The sequence below is a fragment of the Garra rufa genome, chromosome 1 (assembly GCF_049309525.1).
Source record: "Garra rufa chromosome 1, GarRuf1.0, whole genome shotgun sequence".
Taxonomy (NCBI): domain Eukaryota; kingdom Metazoa; phylum Chordata; class Actinopteri; order Cypriniformes; family Cyprinidae; genus Garra; species Garra rufa.
Window position 1 is genome coordinate 73,236,874 of NC_133361.1, and position 19,717 is coordinate 73,256,590.

The 19,717-nt window shown below is 41.0% G+C and overlaps 2 protein-coding genes across 2 annotated transcripts; both read right to left on the reverse strand.

Moving 5' to 3' along the window:
* Positions 1–3,340: 3,340 nt before the first annotated feature.
* Positions 3,341–4,249, reverse strand: LOC141319830 (uncharacterized). Its single transcript, XM_073833274.1, has one exon. The coding sequence runs from the start codon at positions 4,247–4,249 to the stop codon at positions 3,341–3,343; it is 909 nt and encodes a 302-aa protein (XP_073689375.1).
* Positions 4,250–5,490: 1,241 nt separating this feature from the next.
* Positions 5,491–8,963, reverse strand: LOC141338815 (uncharacterized). The gene is made up of 4 exons (XM_073844434.1): positions 8,029–8,963; positions 7,111–7,452; positions 6,214–6,419; positions 5,491–6,065 (listed from the first exon to the last, which is right to left on the reverse strand). The coding sequence occupies exons 1-4, from the start codon at positions 8,596–8,598 to the stop codon at positions 5,525–5,527; spliced, it is 1,659 nt and encodes a 552-aa protein (XP_073700535.1). The 5' UTR covers positions 8,599–8,963; the 3' UTR covers positions 5,491–5,524.
* Between the last annotated feature and the right edge of the window lie 10,754 nt (positions 8,964–19,717).

Below are 19,717 nucleotides of genomic sequence, written 5' to 3' on the forward strand. Positions count from 1 at the left end.
GTGAAGAGACTTTTAGGGGATTAGTTGTTTTTCATGACAATTAATCATCAATCATTTACAATGTCTGTTTTTGTAAAATTCAAGCTGAGAGAGTTAGATTAGATTAGATTAGATGCAACTTTATTGTCATTACACATGTACAAGTACAAGGCAACGAAATGCAGTTTAGGTCTAACCAGGAGTGCAATAAACAGCAAGTGCAGGTTAAAGGTATAATTGCACTTATAGGAGAAGGTATAATTGCACTTATAGGAGATATGTACAGAGGAAAGCTATGGATAATATTTACAGATGAAGTACCGTGAACATAATTTACAGATGACAATTAACTACAATTAGAATGTATAAATAGATGAACACAATATACAGGTTGCTATTAAGACATGTGGGTACAGTTGCTTGGGCAAGGGACATGTTAAAAATGTCTGTGAATACCCCAGCGAGCTGCTCTGCACATGCCCTCAGTACGTGGCCAGGAATACCGTCTGGTCCAGCAGCCTTGCGCGCGTTGATCCGGCTCAGTGCGATGTGTACATCAGAGGAGTTTAGTGTGATGGGTGAGTGGTCGGTTGAGGGAACGATCTTGGTGGCAGTGTCTGTATTGTCTCTCTCAAAGCGAGCATAAAAGTCATTAAGCTCATCCAGGAAGAAGACGTTAGTGGCTGTGGGGGTGGAGTGGCTGGGTCTGTAATCGCTGATGGCCTGAATGCCCTGCCACATGCGTTGAGGGTCCGAGTTAGAAAAGTGCTCCTCTAGCTTAAGTTTGTAGCAGTGCTTGGCCTTTTTGATGCCCCTCTTCAGATTAGCCCTGGAAGTGCTGTAAGCCTGTGCATCACCTGATCTGAAGGCAGTGTTGCGTGCTTTCAGCAGGAGACGCACCTCCTTGTTCATCCATGGCTTCTGATTTGGGTATGTGGTGATCTGTTTCTGGGTTGTAACACTGTCGATGGTGGTGTTGATGTAATCCAGAACAGAGGAAGTATATCTGTCAATGTCCGTGCGAGAGCCGCAGGTGGCCTGAGAAGCAAACATACTCCAGTCAGTGTGCAGAAACCTATCCTGGAGTGTGAAGTCTACCCCCGCTGGCCACACTTTGATGGTCTTCACTGATGGCTTCACACGGTTGATAAGGGGTGAGTATTTGGGGGTGAGGAACAAAGAAAGGTGGTCTGATTGTCCCAAGTGGGGGAGGGGGGTGGCAGTATAGGCTTCAGCCATGTTTTGGCGCTTTTCCACTACACAGTACCAGCTCGCCTCAGCTCGCCTCGGCTCGACTCGACTCGGCTCTGTTTGGTTTTCCACTGTGTAAAAGTTGTACCTGTACCGGCTTCCAGGTACTTTTTTTCGTACCACCTCCGGCGAGGTTCCAAGCGAGCTGAGGCGAGCTAAGGCGATACTAAAATGTGACGTGAAAACACAGCAGACTGCTGATTGGTCAGAGAGAATCGTCACTATTCACTGCGTCATCATTGCACGCGCCAGCAATAGTATCCAGAATAACCCTGCCATTTTTAAAAAGTTTGGCCAGAGATTGCGTGACATATCCGATACAGTAAATATTATGGCAACTCGAAAGAATACGCCGTGGTCAAACGAGGAGGTGCAGACTTTCCTTTGTTTGGTTGCCGAAGAAAGGATCCAGCGAGAGCTTGATGGGGCAACGAGGAACGAAAAGGTATACCAAGAAATCTCCGAACTGCTGTCCACACATGGCTACAACAGGACTTTTCAGCAATGTAGGGAAAAGTTAAAAAAACTGAAAAGTGACTACAGAGCTGTAAAGGACCACAACGGCCGCAGTGGTTCAAACCGAAAAAGCTGGAAGTGGTACGAACAGATGGACGGTATCTACGGCCATAGACCGGCGAGCAACGGGAGGGAGGGTGGACTTGACTCGGCCACCAGTTTGCTGGAGTCGCTGATGGAGGAGGATGGTAAGTGTTTTAAGTTTGCATTACATTAACCCTGTAGCTAGGCACTCTCTTCATGAGAGTTTTGTTTTCTGTAGGCTGGCTTTTGGAAAAGCTGAAGCTCATTTATAACAACAAACACTGTAAACTTGTGTCGTAGATAACAATTGCTGCTAGCTCTAACGTTAACTAGTTGCTAGTTGCCATTGCTATTTCTTGTGTTGACTTTTGTATGATCTTTCTATTCAAGATACCTTTTCGACAAGCGAGAATGCTTCATTGTCTCCCACTGATGCCACGTTGGCATCAGCTGCAGCATCGGCACCGGCATCAACAACGGCGCAAGAACCAACAACGGTACCAGAACCAGTCGTACTATCGACACCCACACGATCAGCAGCAGCAACACCGAGACCCGCAGCAGCGTCGACACCGGCAACCGGTTAGTATAGTAGGAGAAAATGTAAACCCTTCTAGCCTGTTGTATGTGAATCAATACACACTTATTAATATATAATTAATATGAATCATTAATCGTATCAATAACTCATTAACATATAATATAACGTAAATTAATATAACTTTCCAGATGTACACAGTGTACACCTTTACTGTACACATGGTAATTAAAAGTTGACATTTACTAATAAATAGTGGGCTCAGATGTTAATTAGTTATATTGTTAGATTCTATATATTTAATAGTAAGTTGTGGGCTTTTATATATGTATTTTTTATCTTTTTTATGTACCAGATGTAATGATAATACAAGTGAAGAATGTAAACAACACACACAACCTGTGAATGAAACGTGAGTTGTCTGTTTTTCTGTATTGTAACTCATTCATTGTAATTATTTTTTGTCCAGGACAGAGGAAACGACGGAGGGAACAGGAGCATCTCACTGTCCTGAGGGAGATGCAGGCATCTGATGTCGAGCAGATGGAATTGAACCGGGCACAACGGGAGCGCCATTTACAGATGGCACTCGATGATGCAGCACAGGCAAGAGAACTTGAAGCAGCTTTGAGGAGGGAGGAGATTGCGGCAATGTCGTCCTTCAACCAGGCCTTTCTGGGAACCCTGAGCCAGCTTGTACAGGCACTGAACCGGCGGGATGCTGTTCCACCACCCCTGGACTGAAACCCCAGTTTGCTCATTTGAACCTCATATTTGCACTACATGTAACATTTCTATATATATATATATATATATTTTGTGTGTGTGAATTTATATTTATATTATAGTTCTTTCTATTTGTGTGTGTGTTTAAATAAAACCATTTTGAAACTTATTACAAAAGTGTCATTTTTAATGGGTTGCTTTTCTTTTGTTTTACAAGGATTTGACCATGTATTTCCAGATTTTACACTGTGATAACATTAAAAAAAACAGCAGAGACAACATTTTTAAAGATAATGTATTTATTTCTTAGCAATTAAAGTAACGCATCAGACCCTCTCGTACATCCCTGCCCTCCTCCTCTACACCCTGTGCCACTGCCACCACAGGCTCTGCTGCTGCAGGTGCATCCCAGACATTGTCATAGTCCTCTCCATGTCTCTCGCAAAGGTTATGCAAAGCACAGCAAGTAAGAATCATAGATTTCACGTTTGTAACATCACAGTCATTTCTTTTCATGAGACAACGCCACCTTCCCTTCAGTCTACCAAATGCGTTTTCAACCACGACCCGTGCTCGACATATCTTCTTGTTGTAGATCTGCTGTTCTGCTGTCAGCCGTCCAGTGTCAGTGAATGGTTTTATGAGCCAGCTCTGCAGGGGATAGGCAGAATCTCCAAGAATGTAGTAGCCAATATTCACCCCATCTATATTCCTGGTGTAAGCTGGAAAGAGGTTGCCACGGCCGGCCAACTCCCACAATGTGGACAGTCTTAAAACACGGGCATCGTGCAAGCTGCCAGGCAGTCCTGCAAACACGTTCCAGAACAGTCCTTTTCCATCTACAACACCTTGAAGGATGATGGAGTGCCAGCCTTTACGGTTGAAATAGTCACAGTGGTACTCCTGAGGTGCCAAAATGGGTATGTGTGACCCATCAATTGCACCAACACACTGCGGGAGCCCCCATCTGTTTTCAATGTAGGCAGCCATTTCTTCAAACTTCTCCTGGTCTGGGAAACGAATTTGTTCAGGAACCAACAAAGTTTCTGCAGCAGCAGTGAACTCTTGAACACACCGGCAAACAGTTGTTATGCTTACTCCGAAAAGATGACCGACAGTTCTGTACTCTGAACCGGTCGCAAGCTTCCATAGTGCGATGGCCACTCTCTCCTTTAGAGGAACACACTTGCGGAAGCTTGTGTCCTGTCTCTCCATCACTGGACGCAGTTTGTTATACAAGTATATAAATGTTTCTTCGGACATTCTGAAGTTCTGAACCCACTGCGCGTTTGTGAAACCGGGAACAATAACATCCCACCACTCGGTAGCTCGGTTGAAAGCCCAAACAGACGGTCTGCCGCGGCGACTTTGCAAAGCTAAACATATCTGAAACATATAAAGCAGACACATTTTAGTACGTAATACTGGTAGCTATAAAGTTGATCAAATACTTTCTATATAGTATAGTGTTTACACATAAGCAAACGTTAGCATAGCTTACCCTCTTGCGTCGGCTTTGAACAAACGGATTCGTCTCGTAGTCTAAACTCTGTAGTAATTCCCAAACTCTCCTGTTTTTTTCAGCAGTGTTTCGTTTTGCTGCCCTCAGCCTCTCCTGAAACAACGTTTGTCTTCTTGCTGTGAGAAACAGCCACATCCCGAGGATCAAAAACAACATGCACTCGATTTCCTCCATTGTCCTGTATGTGTGGGTAGCGGGTGTGTGTTGCGTTGAAGATTACGTCATGGCAGTTTCCTGCAGCGTCGCTATGACAACCAGGTACTCTTGTGGAGGTACAGGTACAACTTTTTACGCAGTGGAAAACCAAACTGAGCCGAGTCGAGTCGAGTCGAGTCGAGCCGAGGCGAGCCGAGTCGAGCCGGTACTGTGTAGTGGAAAAGCGCCATTTGTGTATACATGGTCTAAAGTTTTGTTTCCTCTGGTGTAACAGAAAATGTTTTGGTGAAATTTGGGGAGTACTGTCTTTAAGTTTGAGTGATTAAAATCCCCCGCAACAATAATTGCAGCCTCCGGGTGAGCAGTTTGTTGTTTGCTGATGGCCGCATGAAGTTCGTTCATAGCAAGCTTGGCATCAGCGTCAGGAGGAATGTAAGCAGCAGTTATTATGGTGGAGGTGAACTCCCGTGGAAGATAAAATGGTCAACACTTAACCATGAGAAACTCTAGGTTAGCTGAGCAATGTCTCCCAATAATAACAGAGTTTGTGCACCAAGCTTTGTTAACATAAATCAGGCATGTGATTGGCTAAGGACAAAAAAGCAGGAAAATATACTAAGACAACCCCCCACCCCCCCATGCCGATCAAACTGGTGGCGGATCTATATGGATAGTAAAGCAGGACTCATAACAACTTATTTGAACAAAAAAAAAATAGACTGTAATTTATTTAACATTAAACATTTTACCGTATGACGGTGGATGTGTAACAGTGGGAATCAAAAGGAAAATGTTCATGCCAAAAGAAGGCCTTAATTTTTGTATGACTCTTTAGCCTTTGTAGCAAGCTTTTTTAGAGCCTCTAGACGTTTCTTTTGGAAGCTGCGCCTGGCACTCACAGCTGCTGCCACGATGGCATCTTTTGCCATTTTCTTGCCAGCCGTTGGCTTCTCAGAGTTATAAGGCCTTTTGTTCAGTTCTTCTTTATCTCTGAGGAGAGCTCTGTATCGTTTGCTTGATAGTTTTACATTTCTGCACAGCTGTACATTAACAGGACTCTCCTTTGTCTTCCTGGAATAGTGCTGAATGGCCGACACCTGCATGGCCTTCAGGTTGTATTTGACCACTTGATAGGACTCGTATGTCTCAACACTTAGGTTGGCAGCTTTGGCTTGCAGGATGTTGGACATTACACTGAATGCTGATTCCACCTGTGGACCATGAAATGGGCACAGCGCAGACAGTGCAAGCTTGCAGAGTGCTGGGTACCTCTGAGTCTTTCTCACAATATTCCACCATAAATCAACTCTTGCCTCCTCTGTCATCTGTGGTAGTGTCATGTCACTTGCATATCTAGGATGGGAAACAACAGTTTAAGATCATTATTCGACAATTAAATAATTCCTGACAAACAACAGGCTACATTATACAATTATTAGCAAAACAATCAAACATTTGACTTAAGAATCTGTGTAAATGGCATTCCAACAATTATGTACACCTGTGTATTTCATGTTGAAATCCAGCTCTCTCCAGTTCATTAAGCTTCACAGCTGGAAACATGTTCGGCAACTTCTGGAGATGAGGAAGAATGTGATGGCTTCCCCGTGCATCTGGGTCCAAGCATGACAGAGTCCTTAGGGTTGGACTGTCAAGAGGTAGCTTTGTTTGAAGGTCACCTGCACAGCTAGTGTAGGCTTGGATTACCTTTTATAAATAGATATAAATAATACAGTTTAAGAAACAAGTAAAGACATACTGTATATGTGACCCTGGACCACAAAACCAGTCTTAAGTCGCTGGGGTATATTTGTAGCAATAGCCAAAAATACATTGCATGGGTCAAAATTTTTGATTTTTCTTTTATGCCAAAAATCATTAAGAAATTAAGTAAAGTTCATGTTCCATGAAGATTTTTTGTCAAATTCCTATTGTAAACATATCAAAATGTAATTTTTGATTTGTAATATGCATTAAGAATCTAATTTGGACAACTTTAAAGGTAATTTTCTCTAAATTTTATTTTTTTGCATCCTCAGATTTCTGATTTCAAATAGCTGTATCTCGGCCAAATATTGTCCTATCCTAACAAACCATACATCAATGGAAAGCTTATTTATTGCTTTCAAATGATGTATAAATCTCAGTTTTGTCAAATTTAACCTTATGACTGGTTTTGTGATCCAGGGTCACATATGTGGAGCCTGCTCCAAGATAAGTTCCTTAGGAAGTGTTTTTCTTTTAAATGAATTAAATTGAAAAGTGTATTGTTATGATGTGATGTCATTATGTCATGTCTAATATAGAGGACCATGTTGGAAATAAGTGTTTAATTCGCTTTCACAGGCTATTCTCATCTTACGTTGACATGTTTCACCTAAATAAAGTCATTCCATACCTTAGTTTTGAAAGCCTTCACCACAGGGTGTTCCCTCCCTAGTTGGTCAAGGAGGGATGAGGCCTCAGAGCCAACAAAAGGTGCTGCAAGATGGGCCTCTGTCGATGTCAGGTCAAGCAACATCATCTTTGGCCCGGACAGATTCCTTCCTTTGCTGTTAATAAATTTTTCTGGCTTGATGAAGCAAGATAAAAACTCCCTGACAAGTTTCTCCTGCTCATCATGGAGTTTATGAACCTTTGGGTCCTTGGACTGAAAAAGCAGGACGTAATGTTTCAGCATGGGAAGGACTGCTGAATAGAAATGGAGCTCAAGGAGGGTTTTCTTGTCCTCAAATAGCACCTGCCAAAACATAGAAACATATTTTCTCTGTGCACCAATCACCACAATGTACATCTAACAAGCACCTTGAATAAATAAATACATATTTACTTTTAAATGTGGCAATGACACAGTGAATAAGACACATGCTTTTGGTGTGAGAGATTCGAGGTTCAAATCCACTGTGAGACACCATTGTGTTCCTGAGCAAGACACTTAACCCCTAGTTGCTACAGAGGCGTGCAGCCTCTGACATCTATTGCAATTGTAAGTCGTTTGGATTAAAGAGTCAGCTAAATGTAATGTAAACATTAGTCTGATGCTTATATCAAAATTTACTTATAAGTCAGAGGTTGCACGCCTCTGGAGCAACAAGGGGTTAAGTGTCTTGCTGAGGGACACATTGGTGGACGTGTTGCAATAGGAAATCAAAGGCAAGTTTCATATCCACTGCTCCATCACTACAATTCTCTATAATAATAATCTTATTAATAATAATGATAATAACCAATAAGTAAATGTAATGTTAGAATTTTAAAATTTTGCCCACTCCCCCCACAATACAGCTTCAGCTGGTGTCTTGGGCGTTTTTCTCACCTTCTTGCAAATCCTGACCTTCCTCATCTTCCCCTCGTTTGTGAAGTTCTTGGACCTGTTCCCTAACTCCTTCCACAACTCCTTGATCCGGGCCCTGCCTGTTTCCTGTACTTCACGCTTCTGTAGAATGGCATTGACAATGTCCTTGTATGTACACTTATCTTCATTACTCAGGAAGGCATAGTAAAACATGACCAGTGCATCCCACATTCGCAATGTTTCCAGACTGACATCCAAGACTGAGAGCCACCGGTGTGGAATGTAGCACTCTGGCCGCGAGAAACGGATTCCAAATATGCAGCAAATTTCCATTTCCAGGCCATCTTTCATGTCAGCTGACCATTTGTGGTCTGTGTGCAGGTCTGACAGCAAAGACTCAACCCAACGCTCAAAAGGACAGCACAATTTCTTGCTGGCATTATGAAGGTAGTGACATGAGTCACCATCGATGTCGAGGAGATGAGGGGCACAGCGGTCTCTGATCTTCTTTTCCAAGCCATTTTTAGAGCCCCTCATAACAGCACAGGAATCCATGAGAATTGACACCAGATTATCCCATGGGAGATTCATCCTTTCAAAAACCCATCCAGTGCACTGAAGAGAGATTCTGCCGTTACAGATATAAGCTCCAAAGCTGCAAGGTGTTGGACAACCATACTCTCGTGTTTCTCGGACCAGTAGCTCACAAGCACACCTAATACTCTTTTGTTTGTCTTGCTTGTGGCCTCATCAACGTTGAGGGAGAAGGGGACACTTCTGATTTCCTCAAGTACTTCATCCAGGATAGTCTTCTTCACACCATGGGTGAGCTTATATGAGGCAGATGTCCTGTCCATTGACAGTTCAGCAAGTGCTTTTGGATCTTTGGCCAACTCTTGAGCCAATTTAATAATCCCAGACGTGACTGACAGGGGAAGAGAATTTTCAGCAATAAATCCAAGAATGAGTGCCTGAAAAACAGAATTTGATTAAACACCATACATCCTACATAAAATAATTTTTAATAATTAAATTAACAGGTTCATAATATCATCGTCACTGATTATAATGTAGTCAAAACCATTATTTTAAAGGAGTAGTAGGAGTATTTGTTTTTGAGTATTCTCCCCATTGGAAACAATCTTATTTGCTGCTTTTGATAGCAAATTGGTAGATTTGTTTAAATTCAGCCCACCTCTAGTTATGTCTAAATTAATAAACACCTGTTTCAAACATTGTAAAAAAGAAAAGAAGAGTTGACTGAAAAAGAGTTACTACAAAGTCAGAAAACACTTACTTGATCCTGAGCAACACGGTTGCATAGAGGAGGAATTGATCTGGGTTGCGTTGAGTTGTTGTGCGGAGCCGCAACAATGATGTTATCAGCTTGTGCGATCTCAATGTGCATGTTCTGCTGTTGGATCTTCCACAGTTTCACATGTTTTGGATGCATCATATGTTTCCGGAGTGCAATCTTCCCACTTGTGCCATAGTTAATAGGGTGGTTGCAAATGTTGCAAATAGCTTTGCCTGGTTCTCTAATTTTGCTAAAGCAATTGAGTGAGAAAGTGTTTCCCTCAACTTGGACAGAATCAAGCAACCAGCTCCATTTAAAATGATTCTTGACCCCCTGTTCGATAGACTTTAATTCAGGGCTGTTTAGTGCTAGCTTGGCCATGAGTCTGTGTATGCTGTAAATCAAGAATAATGGAAAATTTTCATTAGAATGTAAGAATCCATATCAAAAAATATATTCATATTTACATGTTTGACAATCTATGTCTATCCGCTCTTCAGAAAGGTTAAAAACTAGAGCAGAGGTGCGCGAATGCAGAATGGAATAACACCTGCTATAGCTTAGAAAGTTTTAATACTTTCCATGTCTGCGCTGCCACTAAACATATTGGATCCACGGGGTCACTGGGCTCCTCATGTGAACAAACAAGCACAGAAGTGCTGCGCGAGTAAACACCACTCTGTGGGTAATAACTGCAGTATTTTCTTTAGTGACTATAGAAAACCATTCCCTTCCCTTACCCTTTAGTTACTGTTGCTATGTCCGACAAGCGACGCATAATATAATAAAATATTGAATGGGAATATACATTGCACTTGACCTATCACTACAAGACGACTCGACAGATTCGGTAGCATTCATATTTCGGGGAAAAATCATTAGGCCTACATAGTCTACATGTAGATTCCCTTAAATGTTAAGGGGAAGATTAAAAAAGAGAAACTGGGTCTCAATTGAATTGAATATATAATTGAATTCATATCTTGCTACTCAGTCAGAATCTCATTAACCTGGAGTCCCAGTCTCTGTCACAATAATCATATAGACTATGTGATGTTTTAGGCCTATTTTGCAGACATCCATTTAAAATGTAGGCAATGGCTTATAAAGAACCTTTTTCCATATCCACTTAGGTTTCTCAGCTTGCACTCTAGCATTTGTGTGATCCAGGTAACGTTAGCTTTGCATAAAAAAATGATTATCATTCGCATGGCTACTTTTACTTGAGTAAAGAAGTTAAATCAGTACTTCTACTTTTACCAGAGTATTTTTTAACACAAGTATCTGTACTTCTACTTGAGTACGAGAAGTGAGACGGACTATTTTCTTTAGCGGAAGCAATATAAATCGTTTTTAAATCAATAAACTCCTTTTAAAATCAATATTTTGTGTCAAATTATTGATTTATTTTGTAGGTAGCCATGTAATAAGCGGGATAATGTAGAGTTTGTCTTACATGTGCTTCATGAGGCACACAAGTGCGGTCTCTTGCTTTCTCTCCCTCTGTCATGCACGCGCTACGCAGTCCCTCGCTCTAGATTCCGGGAGAAACTATTTGCGGCCATCAGATTCAGTGAGCTATATATTTAATATAATAATTAAAATATAGTTATTTATTTTTCATTAGATTATTTTTGGTGCCCCCTCAGCACTCGGTAAACCCTACACACAGTGCGTGATGCGCATGGTGGGAGCGGCAGCGCTCAATGAACCTTATTGAAAAGTGTTAATTTACCACTTATCAGTTAAATTAATGGTTAATAATCGGATAATGATTTGCGGTTGGGAAAATTAACCGAAGTGAGCATCCCTAATAGCTAGCAAATACAAGTAAGTTAATGTTAATGCAGCTTAAACATCCTGCCATAGTGGAAAATCACTCAAAATCGATCATCTAATCAATCGACAACAAAGTCAAATAAGTAACTTATAGGTTAAATATAGGCACAAGCAATAATACATACCCAGATCATCCGATCCTGCGATGTTCTTGTCACGATACCACTGTAGCACGAAAGCGACTGAGGTAATTCACACCGCGCAGCAGGGAGCTTAATTGACAGGTGATCGGACCAATCATACTTCGCCATCCGCCATTTGTGAACGGTCGCAAAGTTGATACTTGGAAATTAAGGAAAAATGCATCTCTTTGCCATCTGACGTGCCGCCCGGTGTGGCGGCGATTGTGGTACGGTACCGTGGTGACGGCTGTGAGACCCCCCCCTCCCCCTCCTCTAATTTTTTTTACAGATCTGCATGATTCACATAGGTCACATTTTCAGGTCGAAAAATCCGGAATTCCGGATTAATCCGGAAAAATCACATCCCTGATAAATGCACAATCCTCCACCTCTGGTCTTACCGGAGTCATCTGCCGTTCTGTCTGCCCGGAATGTTTGGTGCTAAGTTAGAGCAATAGCACTGTCCAATACATCGCTGTTTAGCCATGTTTCAGTGAAGATCATGACATTACAGTTCCAAAGTCTCTTACTGTGTTTGATGCGGAGTCGAATCTCGTCCATTTTGTTCACCAGCAACCGTACATTAGCAAGGAAAATGCTGGGTAAAGAGAGCCGGTGTGGTGTTAGCTTTAGCTTAGCTCTTAGTCCTCCGCGCTTCCCCCGTCTTTGTTTACGGTCTAGAGGATGGATACCCGAGCCGAGCCCGACGGTACCCGACGGAACCCGACGGGCCGGCCCGGGTTCGGACAGATATTTAGAAAGGATGCTCGGGTTCGGGTCGGGCTCGGTTACATCAGCGCGATAGTGCGCCTGTGTTATAACAGCGCTTTTTGCCCCGTGTGCACTGATGCGCTCATCTATTGACATTTCCGAACGCCTTCCTACAGTTGCTTAATAAAAGCGGGCTTTCCACACAAAAAACTGCACGTGTCATTAGTATGAGAAAAAAAAAAAGATTTTAACTGTGTCGGGCTGGGATCGGGCTCGGAAATAAATATCTTAATGCCTGTCGGGTTCGGGTCGGGCTCGGTTACTGCTCTGTCGGACGCGGGCCGGGCTCGGACAGAAAAATGCGGCCCGATCCGCACTCTATTACGGTCGCGTCGCCGCCTACGAGCACTTCCGCCCGGCCGGGTAGAGTGTGCAGCCTCTGGTGTTCTGATGATCTCAGGGATGAGTTGAAGATTGATGATAAAACTGTCGGGAATGTACAAACCAATATCCAAAAGCTCCTGTCGGGTGTACGATGTAAAGGCACTACTGTTCGGTATGAACAGACCCGAGATGAGCAGGTAAAATACTGCAAATTGACACTGAGCCTCGCGATGTGTACGCGCCGCCATCTTGGTCTAAGATAACCCCGAGTTGGAGCTAAGCCAGATTTTTAACTCATTGACAGAATACAACTAAGTAACTTAGACTTACTAGAACAAGGAGCCTCCGCTAACACTGAATCTGTTCCCTCAGGAACTGACTCACAGGCTGAGAGCAGTTGGCCTGTCCTGGTGAAATGGAACATTTCTAAAAAGGGGGGCCACCTAGGGGAGAAATGCCCTAGAAAACAAATGGTCAGGAGGTATCACAGATGATACCTAGGTGGAGTTGGGCCCGAGGAGACCGGGGTTTTTGAGACCAACTCAAGAATGAGAAAGAAATGAAACACGTAACCCATAACGCACATGATTTAAATCTTAAAAACCTAGAACTATTTTGGGGTCACCTCACTCACCTGTATTTTTTAGTTTTCTCTAACCTATTCTAGCAGTTAATATTTAGTGTCATATATCATTTTAAACAGGAGAACCTGGAGTTTCAGTATATATCACCTAAAATTATGGACAGTGTATCTATTCTCAGACAAAACATGAAATTTTTGAATTTTAAGAAAAACGCCTTCAAAAATGTGGTGTTTTCTACTGTTAACTCGAAACCTTTTGAAGTTAAATTTTTTTTCTTTAGAAAGTTATATTTAAATGTTTTAGACTATCAAATAATTTTTTGTCTACATCTAACATTCCCTTTGCAACTTATAGCAATTAATTACAATATTATTATAGCCGTTTTCAATTTAAAAAAGGTGCATTTTATTTGCTGACATGTAGATGTGTCCAAAAGTTCAGAGAATAGAGTAAATAGAAAGATTATAAAAAAATAACAGAACACTGAAGCAAGTGTGACTTTTTCCAGAGAAATATATTATAAATTAACAATGAACAACAATTTCAAGTGTGTAACAAGTAGTGAAAACTGCATTGTTCAACCAAAATACAAAAATAGTGCAAATAATCTTCAACAATATACAAATAAAAAAAAATACTTTGAGTGCAAATGAACAAATGGTGCAAGTAACCTTCACCAACAATATACAAATAGAAAAAGTTATTTGTGTGAAAATGAACAAATGGTGCAAATCTTCACCAACAATGTACAAAGAGATAAACTATGTAAGTATTTACATAATTTTCAGTAAGGACCGTCTTGAGGTTTTATGTGCCAGCTTGTGACTCCCTGTCGCTATGCCACTGACTGAAACAGTTTTTGCGGCAACAAGACACAGTCCCACATGACGCCGTGCACACTTCCATATGGTGCACTTAAAACAATAGCTATTTTTAGCCACAGGCAGCTGTCTCGGTCTTTGAGGGTTAAGAAAAGACTTATCCCTGTGGGTGCTTACCACTCATGTGGATTTTAGACAGTGCCCAAAGACTTGAGTGCGCACTTACCACTCCTGTGGGTTTTAAAATGTGCCCGTGGGACACTTACTATAACATTTGGTTTTAAGAAGGATTGTTTTCCCCAGGGGTTTCACTACTAGGGCTTCCAGACTGTCAAAAAGAATGACAGGCAATAGAAGGAGTTGACCTTCAAGCAAGGGGAGCAATGCTACACCCCAACAGGACAGGCCGTTCGCAAACTGCTAGTCGACTGATGTATTCCCATGGAGCCAATTCTTTACCATCCTAGAAATAGTGGATATCAATAGAGGACAAACTCCTAACCCTGAGCTGCAGGGAGGAACACCCGTCCCACAAGGGGCCGCTCTAAGAGGACCCCTCCATAGAAGGGGAGCTTGCCTGACCTGCCAGGAGTGGTGCACTATCCAGGACCCTTCACAAAGGGGAGCATGCCATGCCCAATTCAAAAGGGCTGAGAAGGAAATGTGAGATCTAGAAATGAAAGACCCTAAATGATCTCAAAATGTTCTTAACCCTAAATCACAGGGACATTCACCAAGGAGTGGCGCTCTAAGGAAACCCTTTATAGAAAGGGGAGCTTGCCAGCCTCCTCGTGAGACCTGTACAGGGAGTCTTAACCTTTGGGTATCCCAAGAATAGGCTCTAAAACCCAGAGAGACAGGAAGGAACACCTAGAGGGTGGAGCTCTATAAGATCCCTTCCGCAGGAAGAGGAGCATGCCAACCCTATCCATTGTCCCTCTTGTTACATAGAAAGCAATCTCCCCTGCCCTCGGGCTTAATAGGGGGTGCTTCCGAAGGGTTTAGCCAAAACCAACTCTAAATGGATTAATGCTTCTGTCTTGACAGGAGTATGGGACTCCGTCCTGGCCAGATTTCCGCAGAATCTGCAAGAGCAGGAAGCTGAGAGAGGTTACTCCCCAGAGTCCACACTCAAGAGGGTTTTTGCAAAAACCAGAACAATAAAGCCCACTCTGCAGAGGAAAACATTCAGGAAAACATTCCTGTGAAGCTGCCCAGACCATCATAGTGGGCCATCTACTTGTAATCCTAGCAGGAGAGATAGCACTGCCTAGGCAGGGGCTAGGGCAGTGGTTCTCAATTTCAGTCCTTGTGCCCCCCCACTTTGCATATATTCTCTCTTATGCTGACGATACACTGGGCAACTTTTTGAGGGTTAATGTTGCCATCAACGGACAGCCAGGTAAGATACAAGGCCCACGACTGATCTAAATTATCCACATAGAAATTTGTTACCCATTTCCCATTTTCAATAGGCTTCATGCCCAACAGGCTTCCGTTTTCTGCTAAACAGGTCTCGTTGCTTCCGGTTCACGCGTTTTGCATATCCCTCTTTAAATATGAACATGATTTACTCAAGATTCATTCAAAGTAGACACTAAAAATGATCATAACCAATGTCCATCACATATGTGGATTGATATATAAAAGTTTAAAATTTTTATTCTTTTCACTAACATTTATATATAAATATCGAATGAAACGTCCACAATAAACAGCTGGTTTGTTTAACTGATTACCTTAAAAGTCCGTCGATATCGCCATTATTTATTACGGCTATTAACACGTTCTCCGACAAGCGGAAGCAATGAGACCTGTTTTCCGGGGTTGGTCATGTGACGTTCGGCATAAAGCCTATGGGAAAGTGCCCAAGCAACATTGCTCAAAAAAAGTTGCTGGATTAAATTGCTAAAAAAGTTGCCCCATGTATCATCATTCTTAGTTAACACACCTGATTCAGATAAGCAACTCATAAAAAGTGAGCTCCATGCAGAAACTGTGCTCCGATTAGGGATGCAGCGATTATAGATTTTGGTTGTACCATTATAGTCTGAGGAAAAATCATGGTTTCACGGTTATCACGATTATTATTCATTCATTGATTTCAAAACACTGTTTGTTAGTGTTATTTATTGCTGCTCAGTAACCAAATAATACAGCACAAAATAATAATAAAAAACAAACAATAGTTAATGTCCAGTCCAGTAATAATTTTACACTGAAAATAAATGACAGAATAATGAATAAATAAATAAATAAATAAAAATAAGAATAAATTAAAAAAATTGCATTTCTCTAAATTAAATCTTAGCTACATATTAGTTAAGTATTTCCCTATCAAAGAGAACAAAGGTGCTTTCCGATTGACAGGGTCCCTACACAGTGTTCACTGTTCCCTACTGCCTTAGCATGACTTCGGACTGCCCTGGAAGCCTATATTTAATAACAACATTTATTGCAGCCGCTCCATTGCAGAGCCTTTAAAAAAACTTAAAAGGCTCTGCTCCATGATTACTTTTAACTGGTGAAGGGGTGCGCAATTCCCTATGCCGTTCGCAGTGCCCTTTGAACTGAACATGTTCGCTCCCTTCGGTTTGGAATCTCACTTAAGATGGCGGAATACCCTGTGAAGTCCACTTCGCCGTCCACTTACGGTTGAATGGAATGCACCTCAAATGAAGTTTGAACTTTGACTGGAGTTGCAATAATGATATAAGATAATTTTCAGTATTTAATTACTTTAACAATTATGTTTCTATAATTTATAATAATATTAATATTATCATTATCAATATAAAAGACTAAAATTTACTTAAATTAACTGTTGTTATCATCAGCTTTCATCCATACATAATCATTTTACTAATTTGTAATAATTCGTCAAACACATCGTTTGTTTATGTTGCACTGAAAGCCGTGCACAACTCTCACCGCTACAGTAATGATTCGTTAATATTTAATTCCCTACAAACGTATTTCATTCAAGTAATTTATCACGGAATTTAACTTAGTTATGCATTACCTTTACTTGAGCGTGCAAAGATGGGCGGTGATCCCACAGGTGCTGCATCAAATTAGATGTGTTCGATCCTTAAGCAGCAACCTTTTTACCTTTTTTAAACTGCCGACTTCAGGCGCATCTTCAGAGGAAACAAGAGTTTCGCTGTTAGGTGCCTCAGCCACAGTTAATCCAGTGTGCGTGCGTATTAGCCTTGGTCTCTTATAAGCTCGGAACTTTAAACTAGCGCACAGTTGGCAAAACATTGTTTAGTTGCAGCAGTTTTGTTCCGTGCAACAGAAATGCAGTGTTGAGAAGCATTTACGATTAATTAACCGTGACGAATTAAAGCGCGGTTAATAGTGAAATCGGTTAACCGTTGCATCCCTAGTTCCGATTGACATTGTCCCTACACAATATTCATTGCTCCCTACTCCCTGAGCACGGGAAATCTGTTTACTACACTTCGGAACATTCATTAACATATTTGCGCTACACCACCGCATGCAGCATCTTCCAACATAGATGAAACTTACTAGAGAACTCTTGACAAAAATGCATCTGTAAATAAATACAATTTAAATTCACATCTAGCACACTTTAACGGCCTTCAAATGGAACATATAAACTCGCTTCAAGCAAATGAATAATGGCAGAATATCCTGTAATGTCCACTTCAAAGGGCAGTAACGTTGGAATAACGTTGGAACAAACATCTGAAGCGATACGTGAAACACACAAAATGTGCAGAGCGGGGGAGCACGGGGACTGGAATCGAGAAGCACTGGGCTAGGGAGACCCTGCTTAAAACCCTAAAAAAGGGGTGCAATCACCAAACTAGCAGAAAGTTATACTCAGATAGCCAATGTGCCTGGGAAGGCTACCAGATTAGTAAAAATCCCCAGGTAAACCCTCCTAGAATGCGTGTTAATTCCGCAAGAGGCAACACACTCATGCAAAATTAGGAAAACAGAAAATTCACCTCCCTCCTTTGCGAATGCATCGCGATATAGTAGTGAACACAGATGATCACAAACACACAGCCCATACTTTTATATCCTATTACACAGTAAATAAACAGAACATTAAAATACATCCTAGCATCGTGAGAAATTTAGATGCAATGAAATGAACGATGCTTCACAATTTTTCACTTGATTATATATGTAGTCAGGCATTATAGTTTATAGTTTATAGGCATTATAGCATTATAGTTTGGAAAAACTCTTAACTAGTGAAACTTGTACAAGTTATGTCAATCTAACAAAACATCTAATGCAAGTAGGCTAATAAAAGAAAGATTTACTCATGCAAATTATCTGCTCCTCTGGATCGAAGCTTATTCCTCACAACGTGTCAAGTAGCCGAGATGAACTTGAGGAAAAATCTTTCTGCTTTGTTTAGACAACGTGATGTTTTGTGATGTGGGCATTCACAGGTCCGTGTGTCTCACGTGGACAATTTTAAAGGAACACTCCACTTTTTTTGGAAATAGACTCATTCTCCAACTCCCCCCGAGTTATTAAGTTGAGTTTTACCGTTTTTAAATCCATTCTGCTGTTCTCCTGTTCTAGCGATATCACTTTTAGCATAGCTTAGCATAGATCATAGAATCCTATTAGACCAATAGCATCGAGTTCAAAAATGACCAGTGAGTTTCAATATATGTAGCTGTTGCAACGTTGTTGGGCGAAATTCATCAACCGTGAGGCGACGTTTTTACTACGTGTATTTTTCCATGCCAGATTATAAATATAGTAGGGATGCACGATATGAAATTTTTTTTACCGATACCGATAGCCGATAATTAAGTCCTTCTTGTGGCCGATGCCGATGCCGATACCGATAACCAATATGTTCATATTTTTATATGATAATTTTGTGCACCCAGGAGAATACAAAATCTAAGATAAATTAATGAAATGTATATTATATATCTGGGTCTAACAATCATTTTCAGCTGAAACGTGACTAATGATTTGAAGGATGAAAATCTGCTGCAGTTTAGTTTATTTTCGAATAATATAGATCTATTTTTCTCAAGGGCTTGAAACTTTTCTCTATAATGATCGATGTTGACCTAACGTGCCACCTAGTGGACAAATCTCTCAATTAATTTGTCCCATTTTGTCTTGCAAAATCGAGCTATCATCTAGTGAAGCACCCCAGTTGGTCACTGAATCTAAGCAGTGTTTTAGATGAAATGTAACTTTATTTAAAACAATAATAATAAAAAAAAAACAATACCATGGATTTTATGACACAGCTACAATGATGTAGTCTGTTTGGATTTGGCAGTATATATTCTACAATCTATTCTTTCTTCTGTTAGTGAAATAATTATTAGCCCTGTATGGTATAATGATTTCCCTTCACACATGGTGGTAAAAAAAAATAGTATGCAGATTTTTACTATTTTTTATTATATCAGTAAGAAGAAAAAAACGTGTTTTTACTACAGTGCTTGAATAACTTTAATAATAGATTTGTGGAACCCAAATCAATTCATAACCAAAAAAGATACTTCCACCTAACAGAATCAAATGCCTTTTCAGCATCCAGTCCTACTTATAAAGCTTCAACATTATGTTTTGTTATATGGCTCATAATATGTAAAGAACGCCTAATATTATTTTGCGTTTGTCTTTGCCTAACAAACCCAGTCTGATCTAGATGAATAAGATCTGGGATAATTATCTCTAACCTTCTAGCCAGAATAGATGTAAATAGTTTGTAATCAACATTTAAGACACTAATAGGTCTGAAATTTTGACACTCTGTTCTATCTTTATAAAACAGGGGCAGCCGTGGCCTAATGGTTAGAGAGTCGGACTTGTAATCCAAAGGTTGCAGGTTCGATTCTCAGGTTCGGCAGGGATTGTAGGTGGGGGGAGTGAATGTACAGCACCCTCTCCACCCTCAATACCACGACTGAGGTGAGTCCCTTGAGCAAG

Excerpts from the sequence above, each read along its gene's own strand:
- LOC141319830 (XM_073833274.1), bottom strand. The coding sequence starts at position 4,249 with ATGGAGAGACAGGACACAAGCTTCCGCAAGTGTGTTCCTCTAAAGGAG.
- LOC141338815 (XM_073844434.1), bottom strand. The coding sequence starts at position 8,598 with ATGAATCTCCCATGGGATAATCTGGTGTCAATTCTCATGGATTCCTGT. Across the intron at positions 6,420-7,110 it reads TGAAGGCTTTCAAAACTAAG|GTAATCCAAGCCTACACTAG; the intron begins GTATGGAATGAC and ends TATTTATAAAAG. Across the intron at positions 6,066-6,213 it reads TTTCAACATGAAATACACAG|ATATGCAAGTGACATGACAC; the intron begins GTGTACATAATT and ends TTCCCATCCTAG.